The following is a 19,708-nucleotide window of genomic DNA, read 5'->3' on the forward strand; positions in this document are numbered from 1 at the left end:
AAAAGACTATTAGAGAGGAGAGATAATATAAGAAAAGAGATTATTAGAAAAGTATAGAATACATTATAAGAAAAAGAGAATATCAAGAACTAATCTAGTATTAAAAGAGAGATAGCTGAAGAAAGCTAAAAAGGCACCGCTGCGAGTCGTTGCAAATGCGCCTCATAAAAAAAACTGAGTATAGCTATTTCGACACTAGCTATTATGAAACTATCATACTTGCCGCACTATCTCAACTGTACCATCTCTTGTGGCCCTGTCTCTTTTGGGACAAGTTATTTTCAATTGCACTTGTTTATGAGACGGGAATCTTATGCACTAAAGGTTAAAGGTGTCTGGTTTCAGTTCTAGTTCCATCAGAATAGATGCTCACCAGAACGTCAGCCGGGCAAGCCCAACCCCCCACTGTGGTGCCCTACTACAGCAGTAGCCTCCCCAGTAAACAGCTTAAACTCACGGCCCTGGGCGGGGATCGATCTCTTACCACGCGAATGCGAGGCAAACACGTTACCACACTATCTAAGATTTTGATAACTAAATGGGGTGATTACTTCTGCAAAAAGAGTATGACTGAAAATTAGGTCTCCCATTACCCTTTTAAGATCTGGATTGGATCCCAACAAATAACCATTTCTGTTCAATAAGATCATACGACTTTGAAGTTGACAGATTATTATTATTATTATTATTATTATTATTATTATTATTAATTGCTAAGCTACAACCCTAGTTGGAAAAGCATGATGCTAAAATCCCATGGGCCCCGACAGGGAAAATAGCCCAGTGAGGAAAGGAAACGGGAAAAATAAAATATATTAAGAAGAGTAACAACATTAGAATAAATATATCATGTTTAAACTATAAAAACTTTAACAAAACAATAGGAATGGAAATTAGATAGAATAGTGTGCCCGAGTGTACCCTTAAGCAAGAGAACTCTAACCCAAGAGACAGTGGATGACCATGGTACAGAGGCTATGGCACTACCCAAAGCTAGAGAACAATGGTTTGATTTTGGAGTGTCCTTCTCCTTGAAGAGCTACTCACCATAGCTAAAGAGTCTCTTCTACCCTTACCAAAAGGACTGAACAATTACAGTGCAGTAGTTAACCCCTTGGGTGAAGAAGGATTGTTTGGTAATCTCAGTGTTGTCAGGTGTATGAGGACACAGGAGACTCTGTAAAGAATATGCCACACTATTCGGTGTCTGTGTAGGCTAAGGGAGAGTGAAGCGTAACCAGAGAGAAGGATCCAATGTAGTACTGTCTGGCCAGTCAAAGGACCCGATAACTCTCTAGCGGTAGTATCTGTACTACCTAGAAAGAGAATAATAGAAAAGAGGAAACAAATATAGAGTCTTAGAGGCATACTCACCCTCGCATACCGAATGTAGTCTCCGCGTCTGATATGAAATCCAACTCGAACCGCATCTCCCACGAAGTCCCTCTTTGCCAACCAGAATTCTTTCACCTGTGAGATGACACGCATCATTGTTCTGTGTTTGTCGGAAAGTTAACAATGATAAAAGCTGCAATGATTTCGTTGTTGAAATTTATGAAGATCTTGGAGGAATTTCAAAAATTCTTTATAAAACATGCCATATTTGTACTTCATCATTATGGATTTTGTTATTATTATTATTATTATTATTATTATTATTATTATTATTGTTGTTTTTGTTGATGTTGTTAGTGCAATTGTTAGTTATAACTTTTCAAGATTTCGTTCTATTCATGGAGACTCCCAAGAAGAAATGTTTTAATTCAGGACTTACATACTGTATGTGTGTATTTAGGGAGGGGGGGGGGGGTTGTTGGAAAGGTGGGTGATATGAAAGCAAACTAATAGAGAATATTCTAACAACACGCGTGAAAAAGAGATGGACATGGCCAGGGCGGAGAATGAGAATGGCAGATGATAGATGGAGAAGAATAATACAGAAGATGAGGATGCATTGACGAACTAAGAAAATTTGCCAGTATAGATTGGCATAGAAATAACATAAACACACACACACACACACACACACACATATATATATATATATATATATATATATATATATATATATATATATATATATATGTATATCATCATCATCATCATCATCTCCTCCTCCTCCTACGTCTATTGACGCAAAAACCTCGGTTAGATTTTGTCAGTCGTCTCTATCTTGAGCTTTTAATTCAATACTTCTCTATTCATCATCTATTACTTCGCACTTCATAGTCCTCAGCCATGTAGGCCTGGGTCTTTCAACTCTTCTAGTGCCTTGTGGAAATCACCTGAATGTTTGGTGAACTAATCTTTCTTGGGGAGTGCAAAGAGCATGTTCAAACCATCTCCATCTACTCCTTATCATGATCTCATCCACATATGGTACTCGAGCAATCTCTTATAGTTTCATTTCTAATCCTGTCCTGCAATTCAACTCCCAATATCTTTCTGAGGGCTTTGTTTTCAAATCTACTAAATCTATTGTAGATTGTTTCATTATCATGCCATGACCCATGTCCATAGAGTAACACCGATCTCACTAAACTGATATATAGTCTTATTTTTATATGTAATTTCAGGCGATTTGATTTCCAAATTTTACTTAATCTAGCCATTGTCTGATTTTCTTTTTTATCTTTCACTTAACTATAATTCTAAAGATCCTGTATTGGGGATCATAGTTCCTAATTACTTAAATGGTTTTACCTCATTAATCCTTTCTCCTTCCAATGATATTTTATCTTCCATTGTATACTTCGTTCTCATCATCTCTGTCTTTCTTCTATTTATCTTCAGTCTAACCTCGTGTAATATTTCATATATTCTGGTAGTCAAGCATTGCAAATCCTTTGGTGTTCTGCTAATAAGGACAGCATCTTCCGCATACTCTAGGTCTGCTAAGTTCCTAATTCCAATCCAGCCCAATCCTTCTCTACCTTCTACTACTGTTCTACGCATTACAAAATTCATGAGGTGGATAAACAACATAGGTGACAACACATTCCCTTGGAGTACTCCGCTGTTCACTGTAAATTCACTTGATAGGACTCCACTATCGTTATCTTTGCACTTGGTATGCCCATGAACAGACTTAATCAACTTCACATATTTAAGAGGAATTCCATGATAATGCAGGACTCTCCACAAAATTGGCTGGTGCACACTATCAAAGGCTTTTTCATAGTCCACAAATGCCATCTAAGATGGATTTCTCTAGTTTACGCATTTAAGTACATGTCTTAAAAAGGAAATTTGGTCAGTACAACTTGTACCTTTTCAAATCTTTCTTGTTCATCTCTCAGCTTTTCATTAATCTTTCTCTCTAGTCTCTAAAGAATAATCATATCATATATTTTCATAAGTAACGTAAATGGTATGCCTTTGTAATTATAGCAGTCAGTCATCTCTCCTTTTGTTTTTTGCCATTTTCACCATCACTCCTAACTCCCATTCATCAGGTTTTCTCTTTTCATGACACATTCTACATAATCTTGTAAGTATTCTGGAGTCACTTCATTTTCAGCCAGTATCATCTCAGCAGTTATTCCATAGTAACCAGGGGCTTTACATCTCCTGAGTATTTTTTTAATGATAGCTTCGACTTCAAAGGCACTGAATTCATTTACTGGTATATCAAGGTCCTTATCAGCTTCAGGCATATCAATCAAAGTATTCCCATCGTATCACTCATTCATAACCTCACTAAAATGTTCCATCCAACTTTTTCTTTCTTCTTCTTCTGTTGTTACAACCGATCCATCTCTCTTTTTGATGGCTATATGCTTCCTCTTCTTTGCCCCAGTAGATTCTATGAGCAATTCTTACAGCATATCCACTCCCTAAATTCATAGCTTAGTCAGCCTCATATATATACATACTTACATACATATACCAAGGCACTTCCCCCAATTTTGAGGGGTAGCCGACATCAACAAATGAAACAAAACAAAAAAGGGGACCTCTACTCTCTACGTTCCTCCAGCCTAACAAGGGACTCAACCGAGTTCAGCTGGTATATATATATATATATATATATATATATATATATATATATATATATATATATATATATAGTGAATTTGCATGTGAATGTTAAAGTAAATATTCATTCGGAATAAACAAATTATCTAAAGTCCTTGATTTTATATGTTCCTAATTTAATGGAAAGAAATATAATATATTTTACTCACCTTTTCTTGAAAATCGGGTGAAAATGTAAATTCTTTTCTTATCTCGCAAGAATATGCATGGAACAATTGCACTTCTACTGGGCATCCTGAAAGTAGATCATTATTGATTTTTTTAGAGGTATAATGAAGAATATCTAGATGGCAATAAAATGAGATAAGTTACAAATGTCATATGCCCCGAAAATGGGAGACGACTCTATGTTGTCTCCGTATTGGTCACACTCGGTTGACGCACGAGTTTCTGCTGAAGGGGTAACACCAACCGTATTGCGACGACTGTTTAGTACCTTTAACTTAGGCATTTGTTGACCGAGTGCCCCAATTATAATAACTTAAGAAATAGATATCTGTCTGAGGCTCGAGGTGAGGATGGCACGTTCATCCTTGCTTAGATTCTTGGACATGATATGTCCCACTGTGCTAGCGGCATTTTTAGATTTATTTCAGAAGCAGGTCTTCTGAAAACTATTTAACTTCTATAATGACACTCAACTTTTATGGTGTTAATTGAATGTTCTATTAATTTTTGTATAAAATAAATGATATCGGCGTCAATGACCTTAGATGTCAGGAAGCCTGAAAACTTTAAATCAATCAATCAATCAACCAAAATGTTGATATTAACTATTAAAGTGGTAATCCAAGACCTGGGACTATACCATCCACCACATAGTACTAGATATGTAATTAGATTATTAATTATACTTATTTTTCATGTGAGTTTCAGTGAAACGGGTTTTAGAATGCAGTATTATTATATGATAATAAATAGACCTAACGTGACCTATCATATTGCTAATATTGCTAACCGGTGATCATAAATATATTACGTTTCCTCATCAGTTATCCCATTATTTGTGTCATAATATTGTAACCTTTAATGGTTCCATATTTTATCATGTTTACAGTATAGCTTTTCCCAAGTAGAAGATGACACCAATGAGTGAAATCATTAGCCTAATCGTATTCTTAGATAAATTACACGCTGTGGTAGGTTGTAACTTTAATTGTTCTATATTTTATCATGGTTACATTAATTGTTCTATATTTTATCATGGTTACAGTATAGCTTTTCCCAAGTTGAAGATGACACCAATGAGTGAAATCATAAGCCTAATCTTATTCTTAGATAAATTACACGCTGTCGTAGGTTGTAACTTTAATTGTTCTATATTTTATCATGTTTACAGTATAGCTTTTCCCAAGTAGAAGATGACACCATTGAGTTAAATCATTAGCCTAATCTTATTCTTAGATAAATTACACGCTGGGGTAGGTTGCACCTCTTAGCATGGTGGCTACCTTTCCTTGAACCAAGTAAGACTACTTCATTAATTTGACAGTAGCCAAAATTTTGTTTATGCATACCACACTATTTTTGTTTATTGGAAATACATTTCGGGTTGTAATTTGTTGAGGAATCCTATTAATATTTAATAGAGCACCTGTATATGCAATATGAGACATCAACATTAGTGAGTTTGTTGTTGTTTCTGGTCTTTTTGTAGCTTTGGAATGGTCATCTTAATTATGTCTATGTTGGACTTTAACAGAACACCTTTTGAAACAGTAAGAATTTTCCAATCACGGAAAATTAGAATATGAATAAATTTTCAATGTTTGAGTTTGTGGAAACTGGCGTGCCACAATGACCAGTGGACCTAACAACATTTACATGAGCTGAGTTATGGTAATTTAGAAATCAAGCAACAATAAACAAGAGCGATCAGAGACTGCAAACCTCCACCAAGGCTTAGAAAACCCTGCAGGGTCCATATTGCATAAAAAATTAGGGTACATTCAGTGTTGATAATGTTTCTTTAACCTCGTATGACTCCTGTAATTTTAGGTGTGATTCTCGACAGCAAATATACTTTTGAGAAACACATTAGGTCTGTGTCTTCTTCAATTGCACAAAAAATTGGCTTATTGAGAGTCTTTCAAGATTTTCGGTGATCAATCTATTCTGAAGAAGTGTTTAAATTCTTTCATTCTACCTTGTTTTGAGTATCGTTCTCTTGTCTGGTCTTCAGCTGCTGATTCTCATCTTAACTTGCTGGACAGAAACTTACGATCTATTAAATTTCTTATTCCTGATCTAGATATTAATCTTTGGCACCGTCGTTCAATTAGTTCATTATGCATGTTGCATAAGATTTTTCATAATTCTGACCATCCTTTACATTCAGATCTGTCAATAGCCAGGCCTTCTCCATCATGAGGCTCAATACTACACAGTATTTTAGAAGTTTTATTCCCGCTGTGTCCAAGTTACGGAATGATCTTCCTAATCGGGTAGTTGAATCGGTAGAACTTCAAGAGTTCATAGTTGCAGCAAATGTTTTTATGTTGAACAGGCTGACATAAGTCTTTTTATAGTTTATATATGACATATCTGTTTTGACGTTGTTACTGTTTGTAGAATGATTTATTGTTAATTTGTTCTCATCATTTATTTATTTACTTATTTTCTTTCCTCACTGGGCTATTTTTCCCTGTTGGAGCCCTTGGGCTTTTAGCATCTTGCTTTTCCAACCAGGGTTGTAGCTTGGCTAGTAATAATAATAATAATAATAATAATAATAATAATTCCTATCTATCCAAAAATCTGTTCAATTGTTGCAGTGAGTCACTTTGGTAAGATTTTGCAAAACTGCGCTCAACTTTCTTCGTACTCTTGTTAACTAACTGATAATCAAGCAGATAAACTGGCAAAGAAACCATGTCAAAAACATTACTTCCTAATCAGAGGTAATAATGCAGCCTCATCCTTGGTGGTCTAAATGTGAAATCCAACTACTGCTGATGTAAAATTGTTACTTAAACTGAGATGTTGTATGTCTTAAGCCGAGTTGTAAAACTGTTAAGCAATTGTAAACCTACCAGCCTAAATCTGGAACCAACCATAAGCCTAAGGTGTAGATCTGTCAAAGCCAATTATAGGTGTAAGACTGGGGTGCAAAACTTGGAATTGATTGCTCAGCTAAGGCTGAGGAGTAAATTGCTAACTAATGAAAGGCCTAGAGGTCACATATAAAAGAGTTAACTGACTGTAGGCTCAAGGCTGAGGCATAAAATCAGCAAGTGATATTGTAAGACTGAACCTTAGGTATTCTTCAGAATTTTGAGGATGAACAGTCTATTGGTAATGTTTTCTCTTTTTACCTGTTCACCAGAACTACTACACAAATGTCTTGCCTATGGTCGAAAAATGGAGAATGAAAACAGAATTTGGAAATAGTTTAGCTCAAATTCTCTTCATGGGATTTTCCATATGCATTGGAAGGAAAACATACTGTAATGCCTGTTCCAGAAGATAATGAAAGGGGAGATTTACAGTTTCGTTATGATTCGTCAATTCTTAATCATTTGAATCTATAAAGTTGATTTCACCAACTTTGCTTACATGAAACAGTACTAGCAAGATTCTTAATTCTCTCATGTCTATGTACACTTGTTCAATTAAGAGGTTAGAACTTCACTAAAATTATAATCCTAAACTTCATAATGTAGGCACACGTTGTTGTAGACTTCCTTTTATGGAAATAAGATATTTGTAGTGTAATATTTCTGTGTGGTAGTAGCAGTATTATTGAGTTTATTTATTTAGAAAAGTGAGCAAGTACGAAACACTGGTGATTTTGATCTTTTGAATTCAAGAGCACCTGGAAAAAAATATGCAAAATTTAGATAGTAAAGCCAAAAATAAAAAGGAGAACAAGATGCTGTCTGTGGTGTATGGAACTCGTCCACATATTAACTTACCATGTACAGAGAATATATGAGGCCCCAAGAGACCTGCTGCAGCAGCCTCTACGTTCCCATAAACGTAATGCCTAAGGAATGCCAATTTTTGTATTCCCTTCGTACTATCTGTTAGGGAGAAAATAAAGATGTTTTAGGTGTAAAAAGTTGTATTTTTTATTTTTCTTATTTTTATTAGACTCCCTTGAAATGTTTAAGGAATCTACGTGACTTCTGTTTGTAGAAAGGGGCTGAAAACTTCAATCTCCAGTAAAATTGTTCTTTGCAAAATCTATAGATGTTAATTGTATAGGTAATAGTTTAAGTAGGTCTTATGCTCGCAGAGAAGCCCTTACAGAAACCTATGATTATTATAGCATTGTTTGTAACCTTACAAGGATTAATCAGCGATTAATTAGTCTTTAGTAAAGCCCTTTATGCAAGAAATTACAGTTTTCATTATTGTTGCTGTGCTTGTAAAGAAGTATCATCATACTTTTGTGCCTGTTATGTAGATTAGTTTGAAATGGGTACCTTTTTTAGAAAAAAAAAATATGAACTAACTGGCATGGGTACTGTTACAGATATTTAGATACTAGCCCTGATACAGTTATACAGTACTTACTCAAGAGGGCATTGATAGTCATATTAGGAAAAATCGACATCAGTTGCTGGTGCATTCCTTTGTTAATTCTTACAGTAACATTGTAGGCACGGCCTATGGCATAGATTGAAGCATAATTTGACATAATGTTCCCTAAGTTTCCTCCTCCTGCCATGACGAGCACTGGTAGCTTGAGGCCGTTCCATCTCCCGCCGTACTGCACACGCTGCCAGGGGGCAATGGCTACAACTGGCTTCCTCTTATAACAGCCACTCTCGTTATATCGCCGCTCAAACGGCACCGGATAAGAGGGCTCCAGAGCTGAATAATTCGATTGTATTCCCAGAGACTCCTGTGGAATGGTTATACACAGTTATGTTACCCTAATACCATAACCATGATGCATCTTAGGGAGAAAATACATTGAGGTCCCGGACCTACATTTTGAGATAATGGTCTCTTGTGAGATACTGCTCAGTTAAACAACCAGAGCTCTGGTCTGTTCCAGTGGAGGCATTTCTGTCTGCATTATTATTATTGTTGTTGTTATTTAAAGTTCATGATAATTGATATCCACCTCTAGGATTAAAGCAAAACCAATTCAAGAATCTTGGCAGCCTGAACTTCCCTTTCATTTTAAATAGATGAAAGTTGGCGTGAACAAAATAAAATATTAATTTCTCACCTGAATTTTGGACATTCTTTCAACCATTTTAACCATGATTGGGTGTTGCACCAGTGTGAGGTTTTTTGATGAGATATCTGAAAGAAAAATACTCTTTCTGTTACATGCCTTTCAATTGTTATCCAATAATATTAATAGAAAGGGTTTAAGAAAATTACTTGGTATAAAACTGAACCCGTAATTTACATGTGAACTGGAATCAAGTGAAAGGGTAGGAAACATTTGAAAGCAACGAGCAATGTTGATCAAGTGGCTCTGCAGTAATGTTGAACCTGAAGCCTAAGAACTGGCGTCTTTAATTCGAGTTTGCCATCTACAGGTATATATTATTTGCCTACAAAAAATGAGACGACTATAAAATGTACAATCTTGGATTAGATTAAGCAATTGCCTTGTATGGTGTGCTGTGGCCGTTACCTTTAAATCCATATTTTGCGTATTATTTCAACCAGTTACTACGTCCTTTTGGGAAACCTAATTACAGCCTGCTTTGTGTACTTATCTTTTACCAGGAATTACAATTGATTTTGATAACACTTAGATGAATAAAAGTAGCTTCAAACTCCTTTTGTTTTGCATGGAGGCTTTACTAAGCCTTCCTGCTACTTCAGAAAAATACTTTTAGTATTATATACCAGGGAACTTGTGATCCAACTCTCCCAGTGCCAGAGGAATGTGAATCCAGAAAATTTATAGTGTAAGATCACCCATAATCCTTCCAAGTATAACAGTGACAGAAAAAAATTTATGAAATCATTTATCATTAAAGAATTCAGGAAGCAAAACCTCTACAGTATACATTAAAGAAATTAACAATTTAGAAGAGATTAGCATAATTTGTAATGGACAATGCTGGTTATATAGGCTAGATGAAGACCAATACTGGTGCCTCCAAATCAAATGGGGTTAGCTGTACTGTTGCAATTGGAGATGAACTTTACCTGACAAAATTACTAGACCGTACACTGGTGTTTAGTTTGTGTCCAGTGGGCCAGTCAATGAACATGGATATTTCTTTTTTTATTGAGATATGAAGTACAACGAGATTCTTGTAATCATTTATTAATTCCTACGGGGATACAAACTTCTGAGTAATTTAAATGGGTTATTCCTAACAACAAACAGGGCTAAATTGTAACTATAATAGGTTACTTGGCAACTCCATTGCTAGGCACTATCACAAGCTGCTGAGATGCTAGCTCCACTTTTCTCCTGGTTGCCGTTCCATTAAGAGGTCTCTCCTCTGCTCATCTATTATCACGATTTCATTTCTCCACACTGGATTACCTTTATAGTACTTTGTGTTTTATTATCACTTGTGCTTATTTTGTCTAGTGTTACTAGTATCATTCGTATCTGCCCCGCCCATGATGGTCGCCCTTGTTCTGTGAAATCTATATGTGCGTATTGTAGGGAGTGGCTATCCTCCCAGTGGAAGAGATAGCGTTCCCATCGTAAGAAATGACCCAAAAGGGATCGTTTCCCTTCCATGTCTTTTACTGTCAACAGTAACATAGGCTCTTTTCTTAGAAAACTGTTATACCCCATCTTGCGCCTTCATTTCTTGAGCTTTCTGAAGCTCCAGTTATGGAGGGCAATGCCCATGATTTACTTATTGATGATAATTTTGTTGATGTATTATCACCCAACCATGTACTAAGTGATCTTGAGTCTCTGCTAGAGACAACTCCCTTCGCTACGGCTGCTGGGCTTTCAGTCCAAGTGCTTTTGGTCCCCGATTATTCTGATTTGCATAGGTCTCCCTTGCCTCCCACTAGCAAGCTTAGTGATGAGCCCTTTATGGCAGAGTTTCTACAGGATGGCTTTTTGCTTTTAGAGGTTTCACCCATTAAAGCGTTGAAAGTCTCCCTTCATTCTTTTACTCAAATCACACACCCTAGAGTCAAAATGACCATTTCCCCTTGTACGAGGTAGCCCTGTTGGAGGACCATTTCTTTCTCCTGCCTGTACCTACGAGCCAGTCTTGCCTAGTACTTGTAGGGGCCCTCAGCACTGCTCTCCTCTTACGAGTTCACAGGACTTGTCCTAGAACTCCCCATCACCTTATGTTGACATTGTTTGGAACACTTTGGCAATGTTCACAACCACAATTTCGACTAGACCAAGTTTTCCAAGTACTGTTGTTTTTCTTCTTCAACGCATACTACAGGGAAGTTAACTATGACAACTAAACTTTCTTTAATTCCGAACATGTTAATTACACATCTCACAGCCTTGCTGCATCATCAGGATCACATCTGTGTACGTGCCGCTGTCCTTACAACGTCAGTGAATGCACAGCCATTACAATGTATGATGGTATTCCTCCGCGTAATGGCTACAATTATGCTCGCTCTAATCATGCTGTTACTTCCCAAATTTGTAAGCAAAGGAACCCCCTCGTCGTTGCGTTCCTTCGTCATCTTCGTCTTACTATCAGGTAGCTTCTACCCCCAAACCTCAATTACCTCGTTCAAACCCAACAACCGTTCACCATACAATTAACAAACCTGTTATTTTACTGCACTGTACTCAAGCAAGTACATTTCCTACTGTTCATGATATTTTAAAATTTACACATCCTTTGGAATAGAAAACTTCTATTTCAGGTATTTCTACTTTTAAGGTTCAGGATAGGAAAAGGGCGCCGAAGCCTTTACCGGCTTTTCCTCGGATTGTTCCCCCATCCACAGCCAAGGATGTTTCAATGGTAAAACATCATAGACATGGTCCTCATAAGAGGTGCTCTAAGTGATCTTCCTTGGAGATGTCATACTCGTCACATAGGCCAAGTTCTGAGAAAGACCTCCCAGTTACTTCCTCGCAGTCTGCTAGAGATAGAGACACTTATTCTGGGAGTGAGTATGGCTCTTCCCACTCTTTCTCTGTCTCCTCTTCTCTCCATTCAGAGAATGACACTAGAGAGTAGTAAAAGTTTAATACTCTGGCAAACCCCCCTCCCCAAGGTGGAGCTGCAAATTACCCCAAAATAAGAGCCTATTCTAGAGACTCATGATTTCATTACTCTGTTGCACGTGCAGGCACCAGCTCAACTGATCTAGCCCCCCTCGAGCTTCCGATATTTATGTCAGGATCATAAGCTTAATTTGTCGCTTGGATGGCCTAGATGAGCTCCTCGAGTGCAAATAGCTATCAGACTTGTGTCATTGACAACATATTTCCCCAATCTCAGAGTGCTAAACATAGAATTGACGTAGTGTTTTAACATCCACGTCTCAGACTTAAAGAACTCACTCTAAAGGAATTACTCCTCAATGTTATAGTACCAAAGAAACAAATTAACTAACCTCCCCTCCAGCTTCTCTAAAGGTGAGATGCAAAATATGGAGGTGGCAGCTATGTCCACTTTTTGGGCCAGTTCTTTAGTTTATCACTCTAGGAGCAGTGTCTCACTTCATGGAAGACTTCAGTAAAGAGGATGTCTTGAAGCAAATCAGGTATCTGACACAGTTCAGGTATCTGTCAAGATCGGGAACCAAAGCACTGGAGTTTCTTCTCCATCAGACAGTTTCCTTATGGGGCAATTGTATCCTTAATGATGCAATGCGGTCTTGGCAAGATACACCAAGCAGTTGCTTCCTAGGGACGCGCTCTGTCTAAGGAACTCCAACCTGATGAATTCCCCCTCGCTGCAATCGAGAAGGCTGAAAAGATGAGCCCTTTTTCTCTTATGAGGAGAGCTATGGCATCAAGGATGCCCAATCATCAACAGCTGCAAAGGAATTCTCCTTTTAAACAGGCTAACCAGCAAAGGCACTTGATTCCTCCTATGGACTTTCAGCAGCCTAGGAGGCAAAACCCTTAGCCCACCTTTCACCATACTGTAGAGTACACTCCTCCGGCCGAAGGAGTTACGGTTGTAGGGGCGCTCTCTAGAGAGGGCAACTTGTCCCACTTACCACCAGTAGGGTATGCCTACAAAGCAATTGGCACAGTTGGCAGTTCTTTAGGGCAGATTCCTAGACCGTGGAAATTCTGCATTCCGGGTATCGTGCCCCATTCGTAGACTACCCACCCCCTCAGACTCTGACTCGGACAGTCCAACCATATTTTTGAAATTTGCAAAGGACCTCCTCTTACAAAAGGTGGTGTTCAAAATGTTAACCAAAGGAAGCAAAGAAGAAGTCTTAGATGACTCCATAGGCTTTCTCAGCAGTCTCTTCTTGGTAGAGTAGCTGACAGGAGGTTGGAGACCCGTCATAGACTTGTCCCATTTCAACCTGATTATCTTACAAACAAGGTTCAAAATGGGAATTCCGGCCACTGTTCTTCAGGCCATTCAGAAAAATGACTTCCTGTTGACTATAGACATGAAAGATGCTTACTTTCAAGTCTCTGTTCATCCAGGATCAAGGAAGTATCTGAGGTTCCCCTTCAGAGACACGATCTTCCACTTCAAGGTGCTGTGCTTTGGCTTTTCCACAGCACCTCAGGACTTTACCAGGATCTCTGCCCTTGTATCAGCCTGGGCTCATACCCTGGGCATCAGGCTTTTGAGGTATCTGTAGGACTTGCTTCTCCTGGCAGTCTCAAGCCTTACTTGCAAAGCACCAGATCTCCTCAACTTCTGCAGTGAGTTGGGGATTTAGCTGAACCTTGAGAAATTAACCCTTGTCCCTCAACAGAACATCAGATACCTAGGCATGGAAATCGACTCGTCTCAGGGCAGTGCATTTCTATCTGACGACGGTGTTGAGATTCAAGAAAGTTGAAGAAACCTCATGGAGAAACTGGTCCCCTTCGGGAGGATGCATCTTCTCTCGGTGCAGTAAGCTTTGAAGAGCTGGTAGCCTCAAACATCCGACCCCCTTCAACCCTGTTGTTGGTGCCCCAGGATGTAGTGACCGATCTCCAATGGGGGTTGAGACAGGAGAGCCTGTTAGCAGGAACACCCCTACAGGTCTCCTCCCTGGAATTCCTTCTGTTCTCTGATGCTTTCTGCCAAGGGTGAGGTGCTCACCTGCGAAGGGAGATTTCAGGCCTGTTGTCTCAGGATGAAAAGGCCTTTCATATCAATTACCTGGGAATTAAAGTAGCGTATCTAGTTCTACTCTACTTTTTAAAGACCCTCAAAGGTCACTCTGTAGTGCTGATGAGCAACAACTCTACAGTAGTGACCTACATCTCCAAACAAGGAAGCTCAGTCTCCCTCCTGCTATGCCAACTAGCAGTAGAGATACATCGTTGGGCACAGACCAATACAGTGTCCCTCTCGGCAAGATTCACTTGGGAAGAACAATATCATTGTGGACCATCTTGCTCAACCAGGGACGACAGTTGGTTCCAAGTAGGCTTTGCTTCCTCTAGTGGCGAATAGTTTTGTGACTTTGGAGGTTTTCCCATCACTACACATCATGTTTGCCACTCACTGAATTCCATGCTTCTAGTATATTGCTCTTTAGTACTGGACTCAGTGGCAGCAGTAAAAGATGCCTTCCAGCACCATGAGACACACGGAACTTATACGCCTTTCTTCCATTGTGTCAGATTTGTCAGTTCCTGAACAGAATTTGAGAATCTTGAGAGGTCCGAGTAATGCCAGTAACCCCAAAGGGGCTAAAGGCAGAGGGGGTATCCAGACCTGCCAGATATTCTCACAAAAAGCCTGAGCATAAAGCTCTGGACAGGGATCTTACCCTGAAGACTGTGTTCCTCCATGCCTTAGCATCGGCCAAGAGGTGAATTACATTATCTATTCTGCCTTACGTCACATTCCAAAGGGTGGAAAGAACTCTCACATTGCTTTGTTCCTTAGTTTGTGGCTAAGACACAAAATTTGGCTATTCTTGAACATAGATTTGACTCTCATGATCTTGCCTCTCAAAGAGGTAACTGATGATCCAGATATGTTACTGTGTCTTGTAAGAGCAGTCAGAAAGTATCTGAAAAGGACAGCCTCACTTAGACCTAAAATTCAAAACTCATTTGTGAGTACGGGCCAATTAAAAAAAGAAACAGCTAAGAATACAATTTCTTTTTGGTTGCGTGAAACCATTATAAGAGCATTGGAAAGCGTCGCCAACCCCGAGCACATCATGTCTGGTGGTCTTGCTGCAACCTTATCACTCTGCAAGAACCACTCAATAGCCCAAGTTCTTAGTGCAGTGTCTGGAAGAGGCACAACAAATTATTTATCTTATCCTCTTACAGGACACCTAACCTTTTATGAGGGCATCAGTTATTCTCTGCATTATCATGTCTAAATTTGATATAGCTTCACCACTACCTTAGTATGAATCTAGAGGGTACGGACACTATGACCTCACTTTTTCATGAGCCAGTTGAACTCACTTCACCCACTTACTTTTGACTTGTATGAAACCTAGTTTTAATTTTATAATTGTCTTATTTTTGACCGGGATAGAGTGGAGCCTACATCACAGCAGCATGTAATGCTGCCCAACAGTGGGTAACCTATTATAGTTATAATTGAACACGTTTTTTTTTTTCTTTTTTTTTCTGGTCGTAGAAAATCAACATTTGGAGTAACACATTTAAATGAATAGTTTTTATGTCTTGAGAAAAATGCAAATTATTTTTAAAATTTTTAGTTTCAGTGCACTTACTAAAGCTCTAGTGTGGTTTTTCAACAAAGTTTAATTTATAAAGTTTATGAGTGGCTTCTACATTTTTTTTTTAGATTTATTTGGAATTTGGCAGATTCAAGCTTATGGTTGGATTCGGGGAACTATAAGAAAATGATGCTCATTGTAGTTTGTATAGGTTAAGTAAGAGTTCCTCACATAAATACTGTTTATATATATATATATATATATATATATATATATATATATATATATATATATATATATATATATATATATATATATATATATACATATATATACATATACATATCTATACATATATACACACATATATACGCATGCACATACACACACACTCACACACACATATATATATATATATATATATATATATATATATATATATATATATATATATATATATATATATATATATATTAGCCAGACACTTGCTCTTTATTATATAGGGAAAATATTGTTATTATTATTATTATTATTATTATTATTATTATTGTCATCATCATTATTAATATTAATATTATTATTATTACCATCTTTTTCATGCACAAATTAACGTAGAATAAGGCTATTAGTTAGTTATATGTTTTCAACTGGCTTCCATAATATAGCAAGATCATAATCTTAAACTGACATGATTGGACCCAAATATATTTGTGTTCGTATTTAAAGGCATACTTACATAACATGACTAACATCACCGATAAGATGGACAGAATGCCCACTTTCCAACAGGGTTTCTTCATAACTGGAATAGAGAAACGAATTATAATTTACTGTATATTTACATAATTCATTCAAGCTTGTAATTTCTTAAGTGGAAATAGGTTTTTCGTTTAGTGCACATCTCAAACGGTGAACTGTAGGGTTCTGTGTAAATTCCACCCCTTAGATTCCACCAGGAAAATTCGTCTCACGGAAAATTCCACCGCACGAAATTATCACCCCAAGAATATTTCTCCCCATTTTTTTCACCCCACCAGTTTTCACCGGCATCAGTTTTCTCCCACCACTAGTTTTCATCCCCACCCGTTTTCACCCCCACCAGTTTTCATCCCCACCAGTTTTCATCCCCACCAGTTTTCTCCCCCACCAGTTTTCTCCCCACCAGTTTTCTTCCCCACCAGTTTTCTCCCCCACCAACTTTCTCCCCACCAGTTTTCTCCTCCACCAGTTTCCACCCCCACCAGTTTTCTCCCCCACCAGCTTTCTCCCCCACCAGATTTCTCCCCACCAGTTTTCTCCCCCACCAGCTTTCTCCCCCACCAGATTTCTCCCCACCAGTTTTCTCCCCCACCAGTTTCCTCCCCCATCCATTTTAACCCCCCACTAGTATTCATCCCCACCAGTTTTCTCCCTCACCAGTTTCCACCCCCACCAGCTTTCTTCCCACCAGTTTTCTCCCCCCACCTATTTTAACACCCCACTAGTATTCATCCCCACCAGTTTTCTCCCTCACCAGTTTTCACCTCCACCAGTTTTCACCCGCAACAGTTTTCTCCCACCATTAGTTTTCATCCCCACCCGTTTTCACCCCCACCAGCTTTTTCCCCCACCCATTTTAACCCCCCATTAGTTTTCACCCCCACCAGTTTTCTCCCTCACCAGTTTTCACCTCCATCAGTTTTCTCCCCCCCCCAGTTTTCTCCCCCACCAGTTTTCTCCCTCACCAGTTATCACCTCTACCAGTTTTCACCCCCACCAGTTTTCATCCCCACTAGTTTTCATCCCCACTAATTTTCTCCCCCACCCGGTTTCAACCCTACGCATTTTCACCCCCACCAGTTTTCTCTCCCCCCAGTTTTCACCCCCCCCCCCGTTTTCACCCCCACCAGTTTTGTCCCCCACCCATTTTAAACCCCCCACTAGTTTTCACCTCCACCAGTTTCCACCCCCACCAGTTTTCGCCCCCACCAGTTTTCTCCCCCACCCATTTTAACCCCCCACTAGTTTTCACCCCTACCAGTTTTCTCCCCCACCCATTTTAACCCCCACCAGTTTTCACCCCCACCAGTTTTCTCCCCCAGCCATTTTACCCCCACTAGTTTTCATCCCCACCAGTTTTTTCCCCCACCCATTTTAACCCCCACTAGTTTTCTCCCCTACCCATTTTAACCCCCCACGATTTTTCACCCCCACCAGTTTTCACCCCCCCCAGTTTTCACCCCCCAGTTTTCTCCCAATAGTTTTCACCCCCACCATATTTCACCCACCATAGTTTTCTCCACCCGCAGTTTTCACGCCCCCCCCCCCAGTTTTCACCTCCCAACAGTTTTCACCTCCCAACAGTTTTCACCTCCCAACAGTTTTCACCTCCCAACAGTTTTTTCCCCAGAGTTTTCTCTCCCACCAGTTTTCACCCCCCACTTGTTTTCACCCCCACCAGTTTTCACCCTCACCAGTTTTCACCCTCACCAGTTTTCACCCCCCATTTTCACCCCTACCCGTTTTCACCCCCCATTAGTTTTCCTCCCCCAGTTTTCTCCCTCCCAGTTTCCACTCCCCCTGTTTTCTCCCTCACAGTTTCCACCCCCCCCGTTTTAACCCCCCCAGTTTTCTCTCCCACCAGTTTTCACCCCCACCAGTTTTCACCCCCCCCAGTTTTGTTCCCCTCGGTTCTCACCCTCCCCAGTTTTCATCCCCATTAAGTTTTTCCCCCTAGTTTATACCACCCCCTAGTTTTTAACCCCCCCCTAGTTTTCACCCCATCAGTTTTCTCTCATCAGTTTTCACCCCCACCAGTTTTCTCCCCCCCCAGTTTTCTCCCCCCCCCAGTTTTCTCCCCCCCCCAGTTTTCACCCCCACCAGTTTTCTCTCCCCTCCTATTTTCACCCCTTCATTTTTAATCCCATCAAATTTCTCTCCCACCAGTTTTCTCCCTTACCAGTTTTCACCCCCACCAGTTTTCTCCCTTACCAGTTTTCACCCCCACCAGTTTTCTCCACCCCCAGTTTTCACCCCCACCAGTTTTCACCCCCTCCATTTTTACTCCCATCAGTTTTCTCTCCCACCAGTTTTCTCCCCTCCAGTTTTCTCCCTCACCAGTTTTCACCCCTACAGTGTGTATATATATATATATATATATATATATATATATATATATATATATATATATATATATACTGTATATTATATGTATCATATATATTATATATACATAAATACACCTTTCCTGAGAGGAGAGTTCTTGTGTGTATCTCCACGGACCTCTTATCCCATCACTCCTTACACTAAATGTCTGGTTACTCACTGCACGTAAAAGGGCGTAACAGTGTGCACTTTCACAGTGTGTGTTGTCCCAGGAAGTCCTGCGTCAAACTGTACATATACATGCATATAAATATATATATACATATATATATATATATATATATATATATATATATATATATATATATATATATATATATATATATATATATATATATATATATATATATATATATATATATATATATTATATATATATATATATATATATATATATATATATATATATATATTTTCATTAAATTCTACAACATTTGTGGCAACAAATATTTTACGTTAAAAATTGGTGTGTCTGTTATTATCTTCATTTATAATTGATAACCAAAAGTTGTTATTGTGTTGTTCCATTTATTACACACTATTAGAGATAGCGTGCGTTGCCCAGGTGTAGGATTGAGATTCATGTAAGTTATCTCTATTTTATATTATTCTGAACAACATGTTTCTATCGCCCAATATTTTATTTGTGGAGTCTGTTCAGCCGTGATGATAAAACATTCCCTGAATGTACGTTTGGGGTTGCTGAATCCCTTTATAGAGATTCAGCTAAAATTAGTGCATGGTGCAATATTAAAATAAATATTTCCCTTAAGAAACTAAAAACTTTAACAAAAGAAGAAAAAGGGAAATT

General features: G+C 38.7%; 1 protein-coding gene and 1 long non-coding RNA gene across 2 annotated transcripts in view; one reads left to right on the forward strand and one right to left on the reverse strand.

Moving 5' to 3' along the window:
* LOC137656729 (uncharacterized) overlaps nt 1-19,708 on the forward strand; it is a 289,131-nt gene that overhangs the window by 15,745 nt on the left and 253,678 nt on the right. The gene's annotated exons all lie outside the window — the stretch shown is intronic.
* The window catches only part of LOC137655961 (galactoside alpha-(1,2)-fucosyltransferase 2-like), a 45,135-nt gene that overhangs the window by 3,143 nt on the left and 22,284 nt on the right, over nt 1-19,708 (reverse strand). Inside the window, exons 2-7 of the mRNA XM_068390160.1 lie at nt 16,490-16,555; nt 9,221-9,297; nt 8,557-8,887; nt 7,953-8,060; nt 4,188-4,273; nt 1,375-1,470 (exon numbers count right to left, since the gene is read on the reverse strand). Of these exons, the coding sequence (XP_068246261.1) occupies nt 1,375-1,470; nt 4,188-4,273; nt 7,953-8,060; nt 8,557-8,887; nt 9,221-9,297; nt 16,490-16,555 (764 nt within the window). The remainder of the gene's footprint in view (nt 1-1,374; nt 1,471-4,187; nt 4,274-7,952; nt 8,061-8,556; nt 8,888-9,220; nt 9,298-16,489; nt 16,556-19,708) is intronic.

This window comes from Palaemon carinicauda, chromosome 17 (assembly GCF_036898095.1).
Source record: "Palaemon carinicauda isolate YSFRI2023 chromosome 17, ASM3689809v2, whole genome shotgun sequence".
NCBI lineage: Eukaryota > Metazoa > Arthropoda > Malacostraca > Decapoda > Palaemonidae > Palaemon > Palaemon carinicauda.